The 19,664-nt window shown below is 46.9% G+C and overlaps 3 protein-coding genes across 3 annotated transcripts in view; 1 reads left to right on the top strand and 2 right to left on the bottom strand.

The window, feature by feature from the left end:
* Window positions 1-1,231: 1,231 nt before the first annotated feature.
* Window positions 1,232-3,740, bottom strand: Exoc8 (exocyst complex component 8). The gene has a single exon (XM_005064685.4). The coding sequence runs from the start codon at window positions 3,547-3,549 to the stop codon at window positions 1,399-1,401; it is 2,151 nt and encodes a 716-aa protein (XP_005064742.1). The 5' UTR covers window positions 3,550-3,740; the 3' UTR covers window positions 1,232-1,398.
* Window positions 3,741-3,788: 48 nt separating this feature from the next.
* Sprtn (SprT-like N-terminal domain) lies at window positions 3,789-12,660 on the top strand. The gene is made up of 5 exons (XM_005064686.4): window positions 3,789-4,307; window positions 5,292-5,391; window positions 6,459-6,587; window positions 8,101-8,368; window positions 9,129-12,660. Exons 1-5 carry the CDS (start codon window positions 4,087-4,089, stop codon window positions 9,917-9,919), a joined length of 1,509 nt encoding a protein of 502 aa, XP_005064743.1. The 5' UTR covers window positions 3,789-4,086; the 3' UTR covers window positions 9,920-12,660.
* A 3,121-nt stretch (window positions 12,661-15,781) lies between these two features.
* The window catches only part of Egln1 (egl-9 family hypoxia inducible factor 1), a 39,045-nt gene continuing 35,162 nt past the window's right edge, over window positions 15,782-19,664 (bottom strand). The window contains exons 4-5 of the mRNA XM_005064687.4: window positions 18,812-18,879; window positions 15,782-17,979 (exon numbers count right to left, since the gene is read on the bottom strand). Coding sequence (XP_005064744.3) covers window positions 17,921-17,979; window positions 18,812-18,879 — 127 coding nt within the window. The 3' untranslated portion in view covers window positions 15,782-17,920. The remainder of the gene's footprint in view (window positions 17,980-18,811; window positions 18,880-19,664) is intronic.

Genomic DNA, 19,664 nt, shown 5'->3' with positions numbered 1-19,664 from the left:
AGCATTTGAAGAGTCACAAAAGGTCATTCCCTGTGCTTGAGGCTTATCTATCTCCCCTCAGTTATCCACTAAGTTACCAAAGAAAAACAGACAAACTATCAGGGCAGAGGATATATCTCAGTGGAGAGTGCTTGACTACTGTGCACAAAGCTCTGGGTTTGTTTCCCAACACAGCATAAATTGGGCATGGTGGCACACACCTATAATCCCAGCCCTTGAGAAGTGGAGTTGGAGGGTTAGAAATTCAAGGTCTTCCTTGACTACAAAACCAGTTCAGGGCACCAGCCTGGGCTGAAACCTATCTCAAGTGAACAGAAACAAATCTCTGCTCTCTACTCGGGGCATTCTTAATCAGTGAGATTTGCATTCTTTTTCTAACTCCTAATTTAGAGACCCTGAACTCCCAGTAAATATTCAAGTAAGGAGCTCTGTGTTTGCCTTAAGTCTCAGTGGCTCCTAAACCAGGCTGGTGGTGTCTGCAGGGGCCTGCTACTTGCCTACGGCTAGGCAGCCATTCAGTTCTGGAATATGTTAAAAATTCCACTGTAGTCCTTGTGATTATCAAAAAGATGCACCCAAGTGAAATTCTGTGATATCAATTAGCTATGGAACATGCTACCTTTTCAGTGACTTTTGGATACCTGCAGTTGTTTCATGAAGGCTTCCTTCCATGCACCACAAACATTGGAGAATCTGGTGTCCACTTACTCAAATTCACCCCAAACCAATTTTCCCTACTCCTTTCTTTCCACCCGATTGATTAGCTGAGTACATAAAGTGTGTGTATTGCATAGCACTGACAATCAAGAAGTTACAATTTTGGGGCTGGAGAGATGGCTCAGAGGTTAAGAACACCAGATGCTCTTCCAGAGGTCCTGAATTCAATTCCCAGCAACCACATGGTGGCTCACAACCATCTGTAATGAGATCTGGCACCCCCTTCTGGCCTGCAAGCATATATACAGACAGAATGCTGTATACATAATAAATAAATCTTAGAAAAAAAAGTTACAATTTTGCTGAATTGGGAGACTTCGTAACATGTAAAACCCTATGAGGTTTACACATTTTTCTAGGTAGCACAGAAGTGCAATGCCCCAGGATGCCCTACTGTGAGAACTGTTTCAAGTCAGAGGTCAATCTGAAATGCCACAGTATGATCATACATTCCTTAAGGAGTTAATATAAAAGGATGGTATATGCTCTAATAATTCCAATATGGGGAGAGCACTTAACACATTTTCTTTCTCCTTTTATTACATTTCTAAGAGGGAACCATGTATATGCTGTTGTAACTCTGAGGAATGTGCTGACAAGTATAATTAATGTAAATACAAATAATACATCTGTAGTACATGAATACACAAACACACGCAGAGCAGACCAGGGCCTCAGGCCTCAGACCACAGAAGTGGTGCTCTCAGGGTTCACCCGAAGAAGTCTAGATGCATTCCGCAGGTCCTGGAGCTGCTTGGCAGGCTTCCCCACACCTTCCTCAAACCTCCTCTCCACCACAGGGAGGACAGTTTCATAAAGAAAGGATGCATTCTGTCTGATGAATGCCTTCTTCTCTGGGTCCTGCTCACATCGCAGGCTGTAGTCCACATGCTGCACAGCAACCAGGATGACTTCCACCAGACTCTCCAAGAGCACCATGTGTAGCTCTGGGAAGTACAGTTTCAGTGCCTCCTCCAGGAAGCCCATGGTCTGCTTGGTGAAAGCTACCACTGTGTAGCTCAAGTTCACCCAGCAGTCATCTCCCGTGTACTGCTCAAAGTTACTGACCCCACAACTTCTCATCTCCTCTTTGAGCTTTCCCAGGGCCTCAGGGGTCATCAGGTTCATCCGACGCCACATCTCCTCTGAGTTTCGGTGCTTGGTGGCTTCAATGATAATCTCCTTGTAACTGTGCAAGGCCCCCTGGATGTCCTTCACCAGCAGGGCATGGATGATGAAGGTGAGATCCAGCCCAATCTCTCCCAGCTGCTGGCAATGCTCCTTGGCCACCTTCACACACTCAGCTGCAGTGGACAGGCTCTCCTTGCTGTCAAAAACCTGCTTGCTGAAAGCATCCACAAACATGCCCATTGCAGACCTTGCCCAGACCACAAATGCAGAGTAGCAGCCACTATCCGTGCCTGCAAAGTCTGTCTCAAATTCCCTTGCGGTCTCCAGGAGGCTGGTAAAGAAGACGTGACACAGCTTGTGAATGTAGAGCAGAGTGGCGCCCTCAATTCGAAGCTGGCGGATGGCAGTGTGCACAGCTGCTGCCCTGTTCCTCAGGAACAGCTCACAAGCCTTAGTGCACTGGCCCAGTCGGATCAGCTGGGACACTGCCCTGCGAGTAGCCTTAGGGCCACCTCTCAGAGAACGATCCGGGGAGAGCTCAAACACCAGCACCTCAGTGAGCTGTCGCACTCGTTCATCCACTTTGGTCCTCAGTTCTTTGACAGGAGGTGGGCTGGGCTTATCTTCCAGGTAGTGATTCAATTTGTCCAGCAAGTCCACCGCGCCCTCAAAGTCCCTCTGAGCAATGCAGACATCCAGGTCTTCGGGCAACTCCTGGATCCACTCCATGGAGAGGTCTACCTTTTCCTCCTCCACCTCGGGGGTGGCCAGTTCTTCCTCATCCTCATCCTCAAACGGGTTGCTGCCCTTGGAAGTCACAGGCGGTGGCGCACGAGGGGCCGCTGCCTCCTCCTGCTCTCTCCTCCTCTTGTCACTGAGCGCCCTCTTGGTTTCCTCCAGCACTTCCAGCCACTCCCGTTTAACCTTAGCGTTTTCTGCCTGGAAGATGCGGCTCTCAGGGAACATGAGCAGCTTGAACATGTCTTTCATAGGTGGGTTGTCCTTGACGTTGACCACCGCCAGGCGGTCCAGCGGGTAAAGCGCATTATAGCGGTACATGCCTCGCCGTTGTGGCAGCCAGGTGGCCACCAGCAGGCAATCGTTCATGAGGAAGCCGTGCACGCGCTGCAGCTGGGCCATGTGGTCGGCCTCGTATTCCACCAGGTCCCCGTTGTACACCAGGTACTGGCCTGGCGTGTCCAGCAGGTCCCTGCAGCCCTCCACCTTCTCCAGCAGCGTGGTGAGCGTGCGTTGCTTGCCCTCCTCACCGGTACCAGGACCCTCGCGGGGGATGCCTGTCTGTCCGGGCAAGAAGCCTGCCTGGGCCGCCCCGCGCTCCCGCGGCCCCGCGCCCGCCGTGTCCTCACCCGCGGAGGCGCCCGCGGCGGCGGCGGGCAGCAGTGCCAGCGGGATGCTCTCCAGACTGCTCTTCTGCTCTGTCAGCAGGTGGCTCAGCTGATACATCTCGCTCTCCAAGTACGAGATCTCGCGCGCCGTCTCGATGAACTGCCGGTAGTTTTGATAGACGTTGCGTTTCAGGTTCTGTGCCGTCTCCTCCGCCAGCGCCTGCACGCGCTGCCGGTGTTCCTGCAGGTCGCGGTCGCCGTCCGACTGTTGCGACAGCTGCTTCACGTACAGCCGCGCCTCGAAGCCCCCAGACTCCAGCTGCCTTCGCAGGCGACTCGCCCCGCTGTCCGACATGGCTGACACCCGTCCTTCTCCCGCAGTTCGCAGTCGCTGTCACTCGCCGCCGTTGGGCCCCACCCCACCCGAGCCCGGCGGAGAAGACGGCTGAGGAAGCGGGGCGGGAGCAACACCCAAACGCCTGCGCCGGGGCTGAGCGCTGCATTGCGCCTGTGCTGGAGTCGATACGCTCGTACTGCGCCTGCGCCAGGGACGGAGTGCCGACGGCGCGCCTGCGCGCAAACGGCAGCGACTTAAGGCGCGTGCGCGGACGAGCCAGTACGGAAGTCAGAGGGAGCTCGGGCACGGGCAAGATTTGACGTGAGGTGGTGGACTTCAGGGGCGTTCAGGAGGCAACCGGCTTCCTGGAGCCTTCCCTGTCCCGAGCCCCGCGTTCCTAAGCCTGTGCCCGCGGGGCTGCTCAGGGCCACTTTCAGTTAGGCGTTCGAGGCGAGCCCTCGCGCACCCGGCAGCCGGGCCCGGAGCTCTCGCGAGACCAGTGTGCTGCGCGAGCGCGACCTGCGTTTTCGGAGTAACTTGGGCGAGAGTGGCGGGATGGACGAGGATCTGGTGGTTGCGCTGCGGCTGCAGGAGGAGTGGGACGTGCAGGTGGCACGGCGCGCGGCGGCGCGGGAGTCCGTGTCGTTGGTGGATGCTTCCTGGGAGCTGGTGGACCCCACCCCGGACCTGCAGGCGCTCTTCTTGCAGTTTAACGACCGCTTCTTTTGGGGTCAGCTGGAGGCGGTGGAAGTGAAGTGGAGTGTGCGCATGACACTGTGAGTGCGCCCACGAACGGCTCGGAACGTAGGGAAGGCGAGGCCGCTGAGTTGTCGTTGGTGTCCCCGCCTCGCGGTGGAGGGAGAGGTCACCTGGAGACGTGCCTATGTTCCAGAGTGGGCCGGGCCTAACGGCCCTCAGTGATGTACCAACAGGATTCCTTTTCTACCCATTGAATTTGAGAAATCCCATTCGAGATCATAATTTGCCCTTCACTTACGCCGACACATAGCAAGCAACCTGCAGTAAAAAGCAGGGCGAGCTGTAGTATGAGTTGTCCCTTTGTTAAAGATTGCTATTAGAAGGCTCGAGATGGCACACGAGATACGAGAGATGCATTAACCATAGTTTATTACAGGGGGGGAGACAGGAGAGAGACGAGAGGGAGAAGAGGAGAGAGCAGAGAGTGTAAGTGGGTGGGGGGTCTGTCTTTTAAAAGGGGTCCTTTGCACCTGCGTGCAGCTGTACTCATGGAACCCTGGGCTGACCAGAGTGCTGCCTGAGTGCATTCTCCCAGGTGACAGGGGCAGGCCAGCGTAATGCCTGAACCTTTCATTATGTAGTGTACATCTAACTTCACACCAACCCTATGGCCCTTTTGGAGAAGTACCCAGGCAGTCGTGGGGACTAAACCATTCCCTGCTGATGAATGCCTTTGTGGAGCAGAGTGGGTGACGATGAGCAAGGCTTACTGCCTGCATTCAAGTGTCCCACTCAGGAAAGCTGTCTCCCACCAGGGACTCTTTCCTCCGAACTGCCCAAGAACCCGTAAGAATTTGCTTATGTTTATTGTTTTGTTTTTGAGACAGGACCTCACTGTGTGTCCCTGGCTGGCCTGGAACTCAAAAATATGCCTGTCTCTCTCTCCATAGTCCTGGCATTAAGGGCGTGCTCCACCACGACAGACTAGGATTTATTTACTTATTTGATCGGTCTCTGCTGATTCTCGGTGAACCTAATCCACTGTTGTGACTGCTTTCCAGGTGTGCTGGGATTTGTACCTATGAAGGAAGAGGAGGAATGTGCTCCATCCGTCTCAGTGAACCTCTTCTAAAACTGAGACCAAGAAAGGACCTTGTGGAGGTATTCTTTTCATAACCCTAGTTCTCACTCAGCTCAGTGATTTGAAGGAATTTTTTTGTTTTTGTTTTTCGAGACAGGATTTCTCTGTGTACTCTGGCTCTCCTAGAACTCTCTCTGTATACCAGGCTGGCCTCTCTCAAACTCACAAAGATCCACCTGTCTCTGCCTCCCAAGTGCTGGGATTAAAGGCGTGTTCCACTACTGCCCAGGCTGTTTTTAAAATTAAAGACAGGATCTTTCAGGCTGGCTTCAACCTCAAGATCCTCTTGCCTCTAGCTGGGTGATGGTTGTACTACAAGAGCTAGTTCCAGGACAGCATTCAAAGCCACAGAGAAACTCTGTTTTGAAAAACCAAAAAAAAAAAAAAAAAATCCTTGCCTCTGTCCTGAGGATTGGGTTTTTTACAGCTGTGCACTACTGTTGCTGGCTAGGATATTGATTTGAGTTTTAAGAGACAGTCTGTTAGCCAGGTTGTCCCTGGTCTTGTATGATTCTCTTGCTTCAGCTTCCTCAGTGAGCTGGCATGCATGAACCCAGCTGTCTTTAGGGGTGATAGTGAGGGAGGTAGAGTCTGGTGCTGGTCTCAAACTCCTGACCCTTCTGCCTCTACCTTGAGTGCTGGCATCACAAATTGCTTCATGCCTAGTGTATACTTATCTTTGTGCCCATTTAGGCCTGGGCTATTTGTTCTTTTGGAGTTGGCATTTCCATCTTGGCATCAGGAGTCCCTTATGTTCAAAATTCAGAGCTTGTGATATATTGCAGAGTTGTCATAATTATCTTTTGGCTTTGCTTATGTTGGGTTTCTCTACCAGAATTTTAAGGTTTTTTTGTGGTTGAATGCACCAACCTTTAGGGTTTGAGTTGGTAGATAAATAGGCCTTTTTTGAGCAATTGTAATTCCTTGAAGGGATTTTTTTTTTACTGGAATCTGCAGATCTTGAAATAGTATATGCAATATTTTGTGTACTTGGGCCTGCAGATGGCTAAGACTCCAGGTTAAGAAAGAATGCATTTTCATCTTCAGACATGCCCTAGAAAATTAATTTGCTGATTTTCTGTTTCAGACTCTTTTGCATGAAATGATACATGCCTACCTATTTGTCACTAATAATGATAAAGACCGGGAAGGACATGGCCCAGAGTTCTGTAAACATATGCATCGAATCAACCAACTGACAGGAGCCAACATAACGGTATACTGAGCTACATATGTTTTGGGAGCAGGGGCAAAACACTGAACCAGACTGTCCTCAAACTCTTAACTCAGCAATTCTAACACAGCCTCCTAAGTACTGGGCTTATAAGGTTTGTGCCACCAAGCTAGCAGCCATTCAAAGTTAGAATACTTACATTCATTCAGTAGGACAAGAATCCTACAGAAATGAATGGACTTGTCTAGGCCCTAGGGGTAGAGTGGCTACAGAGCCAGCAATCCTTTTTCTTGAGGCCTCCAGCAACTCCAGATCAGCATTTGAGGCCTGCTCCTTTGTTCCTCCTGCATTACACTGTTCCGGACCTTCAGGAGGAGCTTCTCCCACATCTGTGATAGTCCCTCATCAGAAGCTCTTAAGTCCTGACAGTGCAGTATTGGAGGAGATATCACAGCCAAGGCTGAGGTGTACCCTCCCTATGCTGGTGATCATGCTTGTACCACTGAACTCTTCTGGAACTGTCTGTTATCATGCAAGTGATGTAACAACGCTGCCTGCTTTTTGAGACCTTGAGAGCAAGGACGTGCAGTGTATTAGCACAGCTTGAGACTGGGAGTTTTTCGGTTTTCTATAGAAAGGATCTGGCTGTTTGGCCCTTTAGCAGTTTATATTGTTTCTAGGAATTTACACTTTAAGGAAATCTGTATGCTTTCTTCTGTGAGAGAAATCCCTCTCAGTTGGTTTCAACCTTTTTTCCTTGTTACAAGCTTATTACTGTGCTATAGTAAGCAACTTTTCAGTACTAGCTTTTTGTTGTTTGTTTGGTTTTAGTTTTCGAGACAGGGTTTCTTTGTGTAATAACCCTAGCAGCCCTGGAACTAGCTTTGTAGACCAGGCTGGCTTTGAATTCACAGAGATCCACCTGCCTCTGCATCTCTGCCTCCTGAATGCTGGGATTGGGATTAAAAGCATACACCACCATCGCCTGGCCAGTTCTATCTAGCTTTTTTTTTTTAAGTTTTTTAAAATTATTTATTATGCATACAGTTTTTTAAATCTGTGTACATGCTTGTACCCCAGGAAAAGGCATCAGACCTCATTATAGATGGTTGTGAGCCACCATGTGGTAGCTGGGAATTGAACTCAGGACCTCTGGAAGAACATGCAGTGCTCTTAACCTCTGAGCCATCTCTCCAGCCCTCTGTCTAGCTTTTAATAATGTCCAATCTCTGAAACATTTAGCATTCATAGAGGTATTTTATGTTTTTCCCCCTATACGTCAAAATCTTTTTTATATATACTGCTATTTTTATACATAAGGAAGTTTTAAATTACCTGATGTGTCCCTTTAAAGTGAACATTTGAAAAGAAACTAAATATAGTAGCTGGCTTTCCCAAAATAGAACTTTTTAGAAATGTCTGAGAAATAGAATATTTTAAAAAAAAGTAACAATAAAAAAAACCCAAAAAACCTCACCCAAAGGCTCACTGGCTAAAGTATGTCTGTAGAGTGTCTAACCTGTGTGTTGACTGCTGGGCACTTCCCTCTGCCCAGGTCTACCACACTTTCCATGATGAGGTGGATGAGTATCGTCGGCACTGGTGGCGTTGCAATGGGCCCTGCCAGTACAAACAGCCCTATTATGGCTATGTGAAGCGTGCAACCAACCGGGCACCCTCTGCCCATGACTACTGGTGGGCTGATCACCAGAAAACTTGTGGAGGCACCTACATAAAAATCAAGGAGCCAGAAAACTATTCCAAGAAAGGCAGAGGAAAGACAAAACCAAGCAAGCAGCTGGCATCAGCAGTGGAGACTAAAGGTACCTCTCCATCTCATCTCTTGACCATGGCTAGTGCGTGGACAGGGTTGCCTGTCAGGGAACTGGGGTAAGGTTATTGCAGGGCTGTTCTTTCCAGATATAAAGAACATAAAGTGATGGTGGGAAAGTGTGCTTTGCCCTGTGTAGAAATGAGGAAAGGTGAAGTGGTCTCCCCTTGCAGTATGTGAGGGATAGTCCAAGGCAAATGACTGTCAGAGGGGAAACAGTAATTGAAGTAACAGCACCCAGAGTGTGAGTCCTGACCAAGCTGACCCTTCCCATCTCAGTGACTTCTGCCGAGGTATCTTGGGAGGATGGGAAAGGAATTCAACTTGTGTTTTGTCCCTGTGTCATCCTTAGGCTCTGCTCCTTCCCTTAGGAGCTCCACGGAGGCAGCAGTTACTGAAGTTGATGCTTCTCTTTGCAGAGGTTGTCAGTTTGGTGGGGTAGGCTGTAGTTGCTAATCTGAAATGATGAGAAGTCAGTAGACTAGAGAACTGGTGCAGAGGGAAACCAGGTAAGGAGAGAGAGCAGATGAGGGGAACCTAGCACTTGGATTCTTCCACCTATAATGTCTTCATCCTTCCTGTTCTTTCAGTACAGGACTCTAACTATTGAAGGTTGCCTTCTCTTGTTAATAGGTGACTACTGCACAGATCTGAGTTAAAGTAATCCTTCATTTTAGATAAAGCCACCATTTTCTCAGTGTTTGTCGCTGTGGCAGTCTATTAAGGAAGAGTCTTGTCTATTTCCTTTGCAGACAAGCTATGCAGAGGGGAGGTGCAGCCCCTTATCCCATTCAGTGGAAAAGGGTATGTTCTTGGAGATGCAAGCTCTTGCCCTTTACCTGGGAAGTTGAACACCTCACACATGGTTAATGAAGCCAAAGGTCTCTCAAATCAAGACCATTCAGCAAGTGGCCTGATACTTGATTCCAGCCTTGAGGTGAAATGTGAACAGAATGGTTTCCCAAGTAAAAGACCTCATCTGGTCTCCCCTGCTCCCACTGCTAGTCACCAAAGTGTCCTGAGCAGCTACTTCCCCAGAGTTTCTGTTGCCAACCAAAAGGCTTTCAGAAATGTGAATGGATCCCCAGTAAAGAATGGGACCATTGGGGATGGCACCAAGTATTCAGCCTCATCTGGTTCTCAGAGAAAGGGTCCACCTTCCAGGGCATCCCTGAGAAATGCCTCCAAAGTCATGGCATCAGCATCGGCAACTGTGGCATCTGCAACTGTGACACCTTCAACCATATCCCAAGAGGAAAGTGCATCTGAAGACCAGTTCCCAAACAAGCGACACAGGTTGGAAGACAGGACTGCTTTGGATAATATCATCAAGGAGCAAACACACAGTGGTGGTGGTGAGCTTCAGAATAACTCAGGGCCCTCAGCCACCAGCACAGTTCGGAGTTCAAGCAGCTCATGCAGTCAGCGACGACTGGTCAACTGTCCAGTCTGTCAGAGGGTAGTTTTGGAATCAGGGATTAATGAGCACTTGGACCGCTGCCTGGAAGGTAACAAAACCAATCTCCGACCTCGAAGAGTCTGAAATGCAGTGGGTCCCATACCACCTGCTGGCTTGTGGTGGTGGTGCCCTCCAGGTGAAGGACCTGTAGGTTACAGTCTGACTTATTACACCAGCAGTATTCTGTTTTACATATACATAGTGAGCAGTTGTAGTCTGTCTCCATCCAGGTGTGGTGGTATGTCCCTGTAGTCCCAGGTACTCAGGAAGCTGAGGCAGGAACATCACTTGAGCCCATAACCCTGGGTAATGAGACAGGGTAAAGCCACTGTCTCAGGATCTTATGTGAAGGTGCTGTGTTCACCCATGCCTTACCAGGATTTTGGCTCAGATTGTCCTGCATCAACGTATGATTTTAGGTACTTTAGTTTTCTCTTGTTCTTGAAGGTTTTAGAGTACTATTTTGATTTGTATAGTTTAAGATAATCTTACCATGAGCCCAACAGTTGAACACTTTTAATATTAAGGCCCATTCTTTGAGCTGATGTTAATCTCTAAGATGTAAGATTCTCTATCCAGACAGTGTGAAGCATAGTAGTTCTAAAAGTACTCAGGGCTCTTTGTCTTTTTCTGTCTTTTCTTTTTTTTCAAAATGATAACAGTGGATAAGCTTCCTATATTTTAAAAGAATTTACTTTCTGTATAAAGGTGGTAGCAAATTTTAAAGACTTCTGTATTTTCAGCAATTTTTATTTTAAGTATAATATGTATATATAAAATCTGTCCCACCTTTACTAAAAAGTGGCAGATTTTAAAGACCCTCCTGTATTTAAAAGAATTTTTCTATCTCATGCTTAAAATCACAGCACTTGGGAGGCAGAGGCAGGAAGATGGCTGTGGAGTTTATTTAAAGCCAGCTTGGGCTTAAGTTCCAACCTCGGCTATAATGAGACCGTGTCTCAAAAACAAAACAAACAAAAACTTTTCTTTTCCTCTATCCCATATTTATTTGTCAAGAGGTGGCAGCAGATTTTAGAGTAGATACAGAGTATATAATAGTACAGTTGTTTTGGAATATTAGAGCAGTTACTCGGTTCTGCGGGCCAGATTTGAGGGGGACTTAAGTGAATGGTTAAAACTTGGTGCTAAAAAGTAACTGATACATAACATCTCACAAAGCTGCCTAATTCTCTGGATAGCAGAAAACTGTCCAGAAGCAGCACTGGGAACTCTATGCAGTGGGAAAAGCAAAAGCACCATCATCTGAGTATCGGAAGGGGCTTGCATCTTTCCATGTTCAGCAGAGAGACACATTATTCGGCTCAGTTTGTCTCATGGCTGTCCCTCCACCTTGCTGACTTTGCTACAAGGTCATTTATACGTTCTAAGGTGCACAAATTTTGTGAGCATCTGGGTGAACCTAGTTTGCCCAGTGTTCCACTGTGTAACTTCCTCCTTTATCTCCCTAAGGGAGGATGGGGGAGTCCTGTTGTAGTTGTCCCTTTATAGGACCTACCTTCTCCATTCCCAAGGTCACAGTTTACCAGAGGGTGTGAAGGTAGTATCTTTGTTACTGTGTAGAAGTTTATTTTCATTCCTCTGTAGAATTTAATGATACCAGAAGTTTTCCCCTCACCCCAGTATTACTGAACCATTGAAAGTATCCCAGTGCAGGGCTAAGTAATGCTGACAACATCCACTCAGAGTGGGACTAGTCACAGGGTCTGTGTTCAGCTCTGTCAAACTCTGAATTCCCTTCCTTCAGCAGTGTGCAAGTGTAATGTCAACTTTTCAGCATTCTTGACAGGATCTTTAGCCTGTCAGATTGCATAACAAGTTTAAATAGTATTAAATGTTTATACATAAATAGCTATTAAAGTTTTGTGTTTAAGTATAGTCCATATTTTCATAAATTTAACAGTTTATAGGCAATTAAGTATTTTTTGAGCCCAGCTACATGAAGTTCTAGGGCTATGATGTAAATAAGGTGGTAGTTCATGCCTTTCTGGAGCTACATCCTTGGTGGGGAAAGATGCAGATTAACTTCAGTGCCATATTGACAGTGCTGGGATGGGGTTTCACCCTGGCACTGTTTTTTAGTGAGTGGAGTTAGCTTATTAAAAGGAGATGAAGGGCCTCAATAGGCAGGGAGGTAGCTGGGCACATCCCGTAGAAACAAGCTGTGGAGGTGGAGTGGGCGATGTGGGCCAATGGCAGGAGGAAGAGTGCAGGTAGCCAGGCCTAGCCACATGAGGGTAGGATTACATGTGCTGTGTACTCTAGTCATCTGTGCAGTGCTGGGTAACACAGGGCAGGAGGGAAGGAGGAGCTGGGTGTAGAAGGTACCAGTGTAGTTGGGAGGCAGCATCAGCTTCTGAAATGCTGGAGGGAAAGTGGAAATTTAATGAGTCCATACTTGTTAGAGAAAATTTGCCCCTAATAATAGTTATCCCTATATCTGTCATTTATATTTACATTTATCAGTGAAATGTGCTCCATTTTGTTTGAATTCTCCCTTTGGAAGAAATTTCTAACCTCACAGTAGAGCTAAAGTTGGTTCAGTGCCCCACTGTAGGGCCACAGCCATAGGTTCTGTTTCTGTAGAACCTTGCCTTTACATCCCTGTTCATGCTGGCTAGCAAAACATTGAGAAACCTTTGTTTGGCTTTGGCCAACTGTGCACACACACCCTAACTGGGATCAGAGGTAAATGGGAAAACACTTGACTAAAACCTCATCCTGTCTCATTGTTCCAAAACTCTTAAGATTGTATTTTTTCAAAGCTTTACAGAATTTTAAAATAAATTATAATGTTTTGATGTAAAGCAGTTGGTGTGTCTTTCTGATTTCATTTTTGTGGTGCTGAGAATGGAACCTGTCTCCTTATATGTACCTGGTTAAGTGCTCTACCACTGAACTACATCCTCAGGCCTGATGTGTTCTTTTTTGTTGTTGTTTTTGTTTTTTGAGACAGGGTCTCTCTGTGTAGCTTTGGAGCCTATCCTGGCACTTACTCTGTAGACCAGGCTGGCCTCAAACTCACAGAGATCCGCCTGCCTCTGCCTTCTTAGTGCTGGGATTAAAGGTGTGTACTGCCAATGCCTGGCTCCTGACAATTACCTAGGAGGACTACCCTGGCCATGCAGCACTAGCTCTGGTGTTCTCATCTTTGTCACTGAGCTGAGGTATTTTCCCCTTTCTTTGATACAGAATATTAGATCATACTCAGTTTGGCCCAAAATCTGCATAGACTAGAAGATGGCCAGTCAGTAGAATGATACAAAGTAAAAGGGAACATCAGCTGGGAAGCTATAACAAGTATATCCTCCTGAATGTTGCACTCTAGGGGGCAGACATCAGGATGTTATCTCATACTCAAACCAGGGTGCAGAGCACACATAGGAATCAGATCACACATTTGCCATCTTGGTTCTCAGTCTTCCAGTAGCAACATCAACTGCTTGCTGTAGATAATAAGTCCAGGATGTTTAGCTGAAATTCCTTTCAAAGCTGGCTATTTGAAGTCTTGGAACCTTCCTTTCAATCCTTAATCTCTATTGATCCTACCTCTAGTTTTTTCTTTACATACATTGTGTGTGTGTGTGCAAATAGATCTCTGAATTCTAAACCAGCCAGAGCTACACAGTGAGACCCTGTCTTAAAAACTAAATTCATAAATACACATTTGTATGCTTACATATACAAACAAACAAGATCAGGAATAATCCCAGCACTCAGTAAAGCAGGAGGACTGTATGATGTCTCAGAGTGAGAGCTTGTCTCAAAAAACCACACAACCAACAGCTAGTTTCCTTTAAAATAACTTGACCCACAGTGACTTTAGTTGAGTATTCCCATAGCTACTCCAAGGGACCAGAAGTGGAAGATGGAGGGTGGCTTCTCCATACACCAGGGAAACCATCATTCTGATACTGCTGGGACCACATAGCACTGTAAGCTCAGAGCACAGGTGTGGTGTGTCTGTGCTTCACTTTCTAACACTTCTGGACAGTTTTATCCTAAGGGCTTCATTTCTATTCCATTGTATTTTCATTTGAATCTTTCCTTGAACATCTTAAAGGCTTTTTTCCCTTTTAATTTTTGGGAGAACTTGCTCATGCTACAGCATATGTATTGGTCAGAGGGCAACTTGCAGGAGTCAGTTCTCTCCTACCACATGGGTTTCAGGAAGGGAACTTGGGTCAGACTTGGCAGTGTTGGCTGCTATCTCACTGGCCCTTGGTGCTTGGCTTTAACTTGAGTCAACTCTTCAATCTTGTTTCTGTTCCCTGAAGGGATGACTATTCCCCTTGCCTGCCTTTCCTTTTAGGTTGTTTAGTTCTGAGATTTGGGATTTTACTATGTGAATCCAGTTGCCATGAACTCCCGAGTTGGGCTTCTGCCTCGTTTGTAGCATTAACTGCAGGAGTGTACCATGGTGCCGGACCTGGTTTTCTAATTTCACCCAAGAAAATGTTCATTTGGGTGCATTTAGGTTTTCTTACGCTTTACAGTTGCCAACAGCAGCCAAATCTCAACTTTCATCCTTTCCTTTGGAAAGGCTTGATTTCCCTTGCCTTGCAAACACAGTAGAACCTCTGGCTGCTTGATGCCCCTCAGCACTCACTTTTAGAGGTGAGGTAGTTACTTCCCAGAAAAGCACATGGCAGAATTAAATTCACACGCTACCCTGTCCCCAATGTGCAAGAGTAGCACCAGGAAGAAAGCAGAGAATGTCCCAGGCAGTGGGGTATGATTTCACCAGGGCTGAGAAGGTGCACATAAGCTGTGAAACTGTAGAGCCCAGGGATAAGAACATTCCGGAGACTTTAACAGGCCCAGTAGCATAAAGAACCAGTGGTGGTGCTTTCCAGGATCTACACACCAGAACGCTCGGAATCTAAGGTTTCCAGTGTGGGTTCCTGCACTTTACTGGGTTGAGCTGTGGGCCTGAGAGCATCTATTCTGCCCACATCTTGGGCACCAGGAGTTGGGGACATGGAGTCTGAGAAACAGGAAACTGGACAGTGAATAGGAGTCCAAGGAGCCAGGTGGGCAGAAAGGGCCACCAGCCCAAGCAGGCTCAGGTTTCCAGCAGGCCATTGAGAATTAAAAGCTACCCCAGGCAAGAATGATGTCTTACAACTGAGCACAGCACTAGAGGCTGAGCAGGACTGCTGTTTGAGGCCAGCCTGGGTAACAGCAAGACCCTGTCTCAAAAACTAGACAAAAGGCTTGGAAGGTTACATCAGAACCAGAGGCTGTTCTGTTTCATTACATTAGCACACTCAGTCTTTGTTCTAGCTCACTCATCCTCTGACCCACTCCACAGCCTATCTCAGAACAGTTTTCCAGATACCCTGAGAAGCCAAAACATTGTTTGGGGTTTTTGGAGACTGGATCTTACTACGGAAGCCTGGCTAGCCAGGTGGGCCTCAGATTCACAATCTTCCTGCCTCTGCATCTCAAGTGCTAGGAGTAAAGGCGCGTGCCACTATACCTGGCACCGCGCTAGATCCTTAGAGCTCCAGTATACCCCTATTACTCTGACCTAAGAACTTGTGTCCTTGCATGTGACCACAAATCAAAGGATCATGTATGTAGAGCTGCATACCAATGGCCCCGCAGGTGTGTACCACGCCCCCTCCAGCAGCACAGGAGTACTGATAACACATTCAACAGTTACGGTGTTTAAAGCAACTTGAATGCTTACTGAGAAAAGAACTGCGATACTGAGAATGCAGGTGCAGCTCTCTGACCTTAACCATGCAGTAATGTCTTCACACCTGGAACATCTGTACTGGCTGTTACTTGCAGAAGGTTATTGCTGCATGCTGTGGACTAGACCAAAGATGCATGACAATAAGTAACTGACCATTGGGCCCATGATGAAAGCCAACATATAATAATGGGCTACAAACAGAAGAAAGCTGGAGGTGACAACAGTTAAGTTTTTTCAAGAACATTTATACATCTTTTTAATTAGAGTAGCTTTACAAGCAATGTGAGAGGCTTTCATAGGAAAACACCGCACCCGAACCACACGAGTCTCTTTATGCAAATCCTGAAGTGCTCTGCCTACCATGGATAAAAGTCTGTTCCACAGCTGCTTAATGTACTAAATAGACAGCATCATAAAGCTTTCTCTCTAACCAGGGTTAACACATGGAGGCCACAAAGTTTTAAACAGAGCCCCGCTTCGTGCCACTAACATGAGATTCAGAGTTTAAGCGGGTATTAAGTGCATGATTTCTTGATCTTTTCACAGTGACCTCCAGGAAAGTACATAAACTTTCCAAAAGATATATAATTTAAGTTTTGTCTGGAAAGTATACCCCCAGGCGGCAGAGTCTGAGACTTGGTATACCAGTAAAGGTTCCATACGAAGTATACCAGGGGCTCCCATGTTTACAAGGCTGATGCTCCAATCAGACAGATCTTCTACCACCATGCCAACTCTGAAACATGCTGCTTCGGGGCTGGGTGGCAAAACCTTGAGCTGGCCGGCTGGCAGAGGCACTTGCTGGAGAGGTTGTCAGCGGTTATTGGGGCTGAAGGAAAGGACGTGGGACAGAACTGGACTTCCTGCCATGAGCCCCTCACGCAAGCACAGTGCTGAGTAACCCCCAATCCACATTCAGCTTTACTTGATTTTCTTCATGTTTTACATGAACAATAGCAATCTCTTAATAAGAATTACTGAGCTTTCCACAGAAAAGGTTTCTAACTGGATACAAACTACACAGCTAAGACTGGTGCAAGGTGAAATACACAGAAATAGTTCTGCATAGCACACATTTTGGCAAAGATCAAGGTCAGAGATAGAACACCCAAGGGGACAAGGAGCTACACCCATAATCTGTGCAAAGTCTGGCTTCCTAAGGGGACTACAGTGGTGACAAGAGTCTGGCGGGCCTTGTGTGGCTATGCCACTGTCCCTTTCTTCTCTCTAAAAAGAGAAAAACCCACAAAACAAAGTATCAGGTTTTACACTTCTTTTGATTTCTAAGCTACACATGTCTTTTATTACTGGCTGTGAAAATGACTCATAGCTGTCCAAGAAGCCGATGACCACGCTTGAGGCTACAACCATACACGTGTCCATGTGCCTGGGGCCCTGGGTGCTCTGCAGCAGAGCGAGGCTCTGACCTGGGAAGATCTGGAAGCACAGTCAAATTCAGACACCACGGGGAAACTGTGGCAGCGGGTCTGATGACAGGCCAGACCTGACGCAGAAGAAAGCCCTTTGTCTTGGGGACCAGAGTAGAGGAGGACCTCAAGCTATTCAGTGCCAGTTGTGTAGCTAAAAAATTGACTCTAAGATAAACCCTTTTCCTGTGGCTTTTTTCCTCTCATAATTCTGTAAGTTACTTGGTAGTCAGTGGTGACCATCTACTGTTAGGTTTCACTATCACCAAGGTCAAAGTGTGACAGCAGAGACCTTTAAGTTCAAATCACTGTGAGACAGGCCAACAAAAACCTTGTGGACTTCAACTGGAACTCAACGCCCTTTCTTTACTTTCAGTCAAAAATAAAAAACAAAAACAAAAAACAAAAAAAAAAAAAACCCGAATCATCAGTCACTGGCGACAATCATCATAGGAGGTCTTTAGGGCAAAATTTAATAGCATGAAGAGGTTTACAAAAATAGATTGATGTTATTTTGAGGAATAATACTGTAAATTTTTTCTTAATTCAGTTTTGATAAATTGTACCTAATACAAAAATTCCCCGAATTCAAACTTGATATAAAAAAGATGAAATAAACTCAGATGACAGATCTGGCAAAATAGAAGAATGAAGAAAATCCTATATAGGGCCCTTGTTTCGTGTCCAGATGGAAAAGCCACTCTCCTCAGACAGTGTTTCCTCTTCAGTCAGCAGTCAAGTGCAGTCACAGATCTGGAGCTGACCCCACAGAACAGTCACAGCAGATGGGGCCCTCTGTTGGACGACACCTGGCAAAGTCGCCTGGCTCCTAGCTGGGATACCAGCCAGGAGTCTCTGTTCATCCCCATCCACGAGTCCACAGAAGGCAATCGAGTGGCTGTAGGTGATGTGGGTACTGCCGGACCAAAGGCCCTGCTAGACATCTTTGCTGACTGAATTAGGCTTATTGAGTTCAACCCTCACTCCTTTTTCACCTGCAAGAAAAAGAAAAGCATTCACTCATTAAGCACCAGAGCTTCTGTGACTGCACCCCAAGCATTTGAAGCAATACCTCATTTCTTCAGCATCCCACAAGGCCTATCCCACCAGCTGTTCCCACTGCCACTGTGGCAAGTGCACTGCTCTGCAGAGACACGGACACAAACAACACCACTGACTTTTAATTTAAAGCCACCTGACTATAAAGTAGTGGAAAACCATAGTAATACAAACCATAGCTCTGAAGATACAAAGTACACCCTATTTTTGCATTCTTACAAAAGGCTGAGTCTAGCTCCTTAAAACTCAGTGGGTTCTGTGACTACTGGGCAGATGCTAAAGCAAAGGCAGGCAAGTGAGCACTGAGCAGCACAGGCCACCGTCCCAGGACACACAGGGACAGGACAAGACCTACATGCAGAGCTGGCACCTGGGAATCCACATACCTGTCTCCCGGGTTGGGAAAACATTTAGTATGCCTTTTCTGAGCTGACTTCCTTGTGGTCATACATTCTTTAGAGGGAGTGTTTAGAAAAGCAGGGGTATTCACTTATCTTAGGGAGAAGGGGAGGGCTAGGTAACCAAAGAGCACTGAGGAGTAGCTCGAGGCTCTAAAGGGCCATCACAGAAGCTGTGTTACTAACCCATACTTGCCTCAACTTTTGCTAAGCTTTGGACAATCTCAGCAGATAAGAATAAAGACTAATTAGAGAAATCTTTTTTAAAGTAAGGGAATTCAGAAATCCGGCCAAACATTCTTGAACTGTAGCTTTTGGAAAACACCATCCCCAATTGTTCCAGCCAAGCCAGATCCCCAGCTGTGTTTACCTGTTAGATATTTTACTTTAGCTCTTGCTCGCTCATCTGCATCAAAATACCAAACAGTTATTGCGTACCTAGAAGGAAATTTAAGATAGGGTCAGAATGGTCCCTGGAAAGAAAGTGTTCCTGACAACTTGTAAAGCCCGAAGCATCCTCAGACGGATGTATGTAGCGGGCAAGTGTGGCCTGTTCATCCCACAGATGAGCCGCAGCGTCCAAGGGAGCCTCACAGACTCTCTCCACACTCACCCAGCCTGCATGGTCAGAAACAGATAAAAGAGGGGAAAGAGCCCAGAGGGGGCAGTGATTGGGACAAAGACACCCAGGCCAGCAGCCACACTCAGAAACTTCTAGGATTCCTACCTAGAAAGTCACATTTGTCACTGAGTTTGGCTGAACTTTTTTCTGAAAAATCTCACCTAACTGGCCTATTTCACCCCACAAATAAATGTGGTGTAACAGGTCTGTTCAGTGATAAAAGCATGTGGCAGTGCCTGCTGGTGTAAACAGTGGAGCAAGGGGACAGACACTGGATGTGAGCATGTGCTTCAGGCCATTGGTCACTCGCTGACATTAGGTAAGAATATGTAGATTCAGGCCAAAGTGCATGGGAAAAGCAACAGCCCAAATCAACAGCTGCCTAATCGTGTCACCCTGCCTGAGGAGTCAAAAGCAGGGCAGAGCCAGGTGACAGTGCAGAGCATCAACTCTTCCACTGGCCAGCAGCTCGCTTGCTCTCCCCAGGCGCCACTCCTGTTTCTACCATGGCCTCTTCCAGAGAACAGGGATACATGGGTAGTTTTGAATCTCTCTTGCCCGTGTCCCAGGCTGTCAGTTACCTGTCAATTAGAATTCTGAT

This window comes from Mesocricetus auratus, unplaced genomic scaffold, assembly GCF_017639785.1.
Source record: "Mesocricetus auratus isolate SY011 unplaced genomic scaffold, BCM_Maur_2.0 Super-Scaffold_100013, whole genome shotgun sequence".
Lineage (NCBI taxonomy): Eukaryota > Metazoa > Chordata > Mammalia > Rodentia > Cricetidae > Mesocricetus > Mesocricetus auratus.
This window is presented reverse-complemented; position numbering and strand designations above follow the sequence as displayed.

What these genes read in the sequence shown, in the direction of transcription:
- Exoc8 (XM_005064685.4), bottom strand. Translation starts at nt 3,549, where the DNA reads ATGTCGGACAGCGGGGCGAGTCGCCTGCGAAGGCAGCTGGAGTCTGGG.
- Sprtn (XM_005064686.4), top strand. Translation starts at nt 4,087, where the DNA reads ATGGACGAGGATCTGGTGGTTGCGCTGCGGCTGCAGGAGGAGTGGGAC. An exon ending in TGGAGTGTGCGCATGACACT is followed by an intron (nt 4,308 to 5,291) that starts GTGAGTGCGCCC and finishes ACTGCTTTCCAG; the next exon opens with GTGTGCTGGGATTTGTACCT. An exon ending in CAAGAAAGGACCTTGTGGAG is followed by an intron (nt 5,392 to 6,458) that starts GTATTCTTTTCA and finishes TTTCTGTTTCAG; the next exon opens with ACTCTTTTGCATGAAATGAT.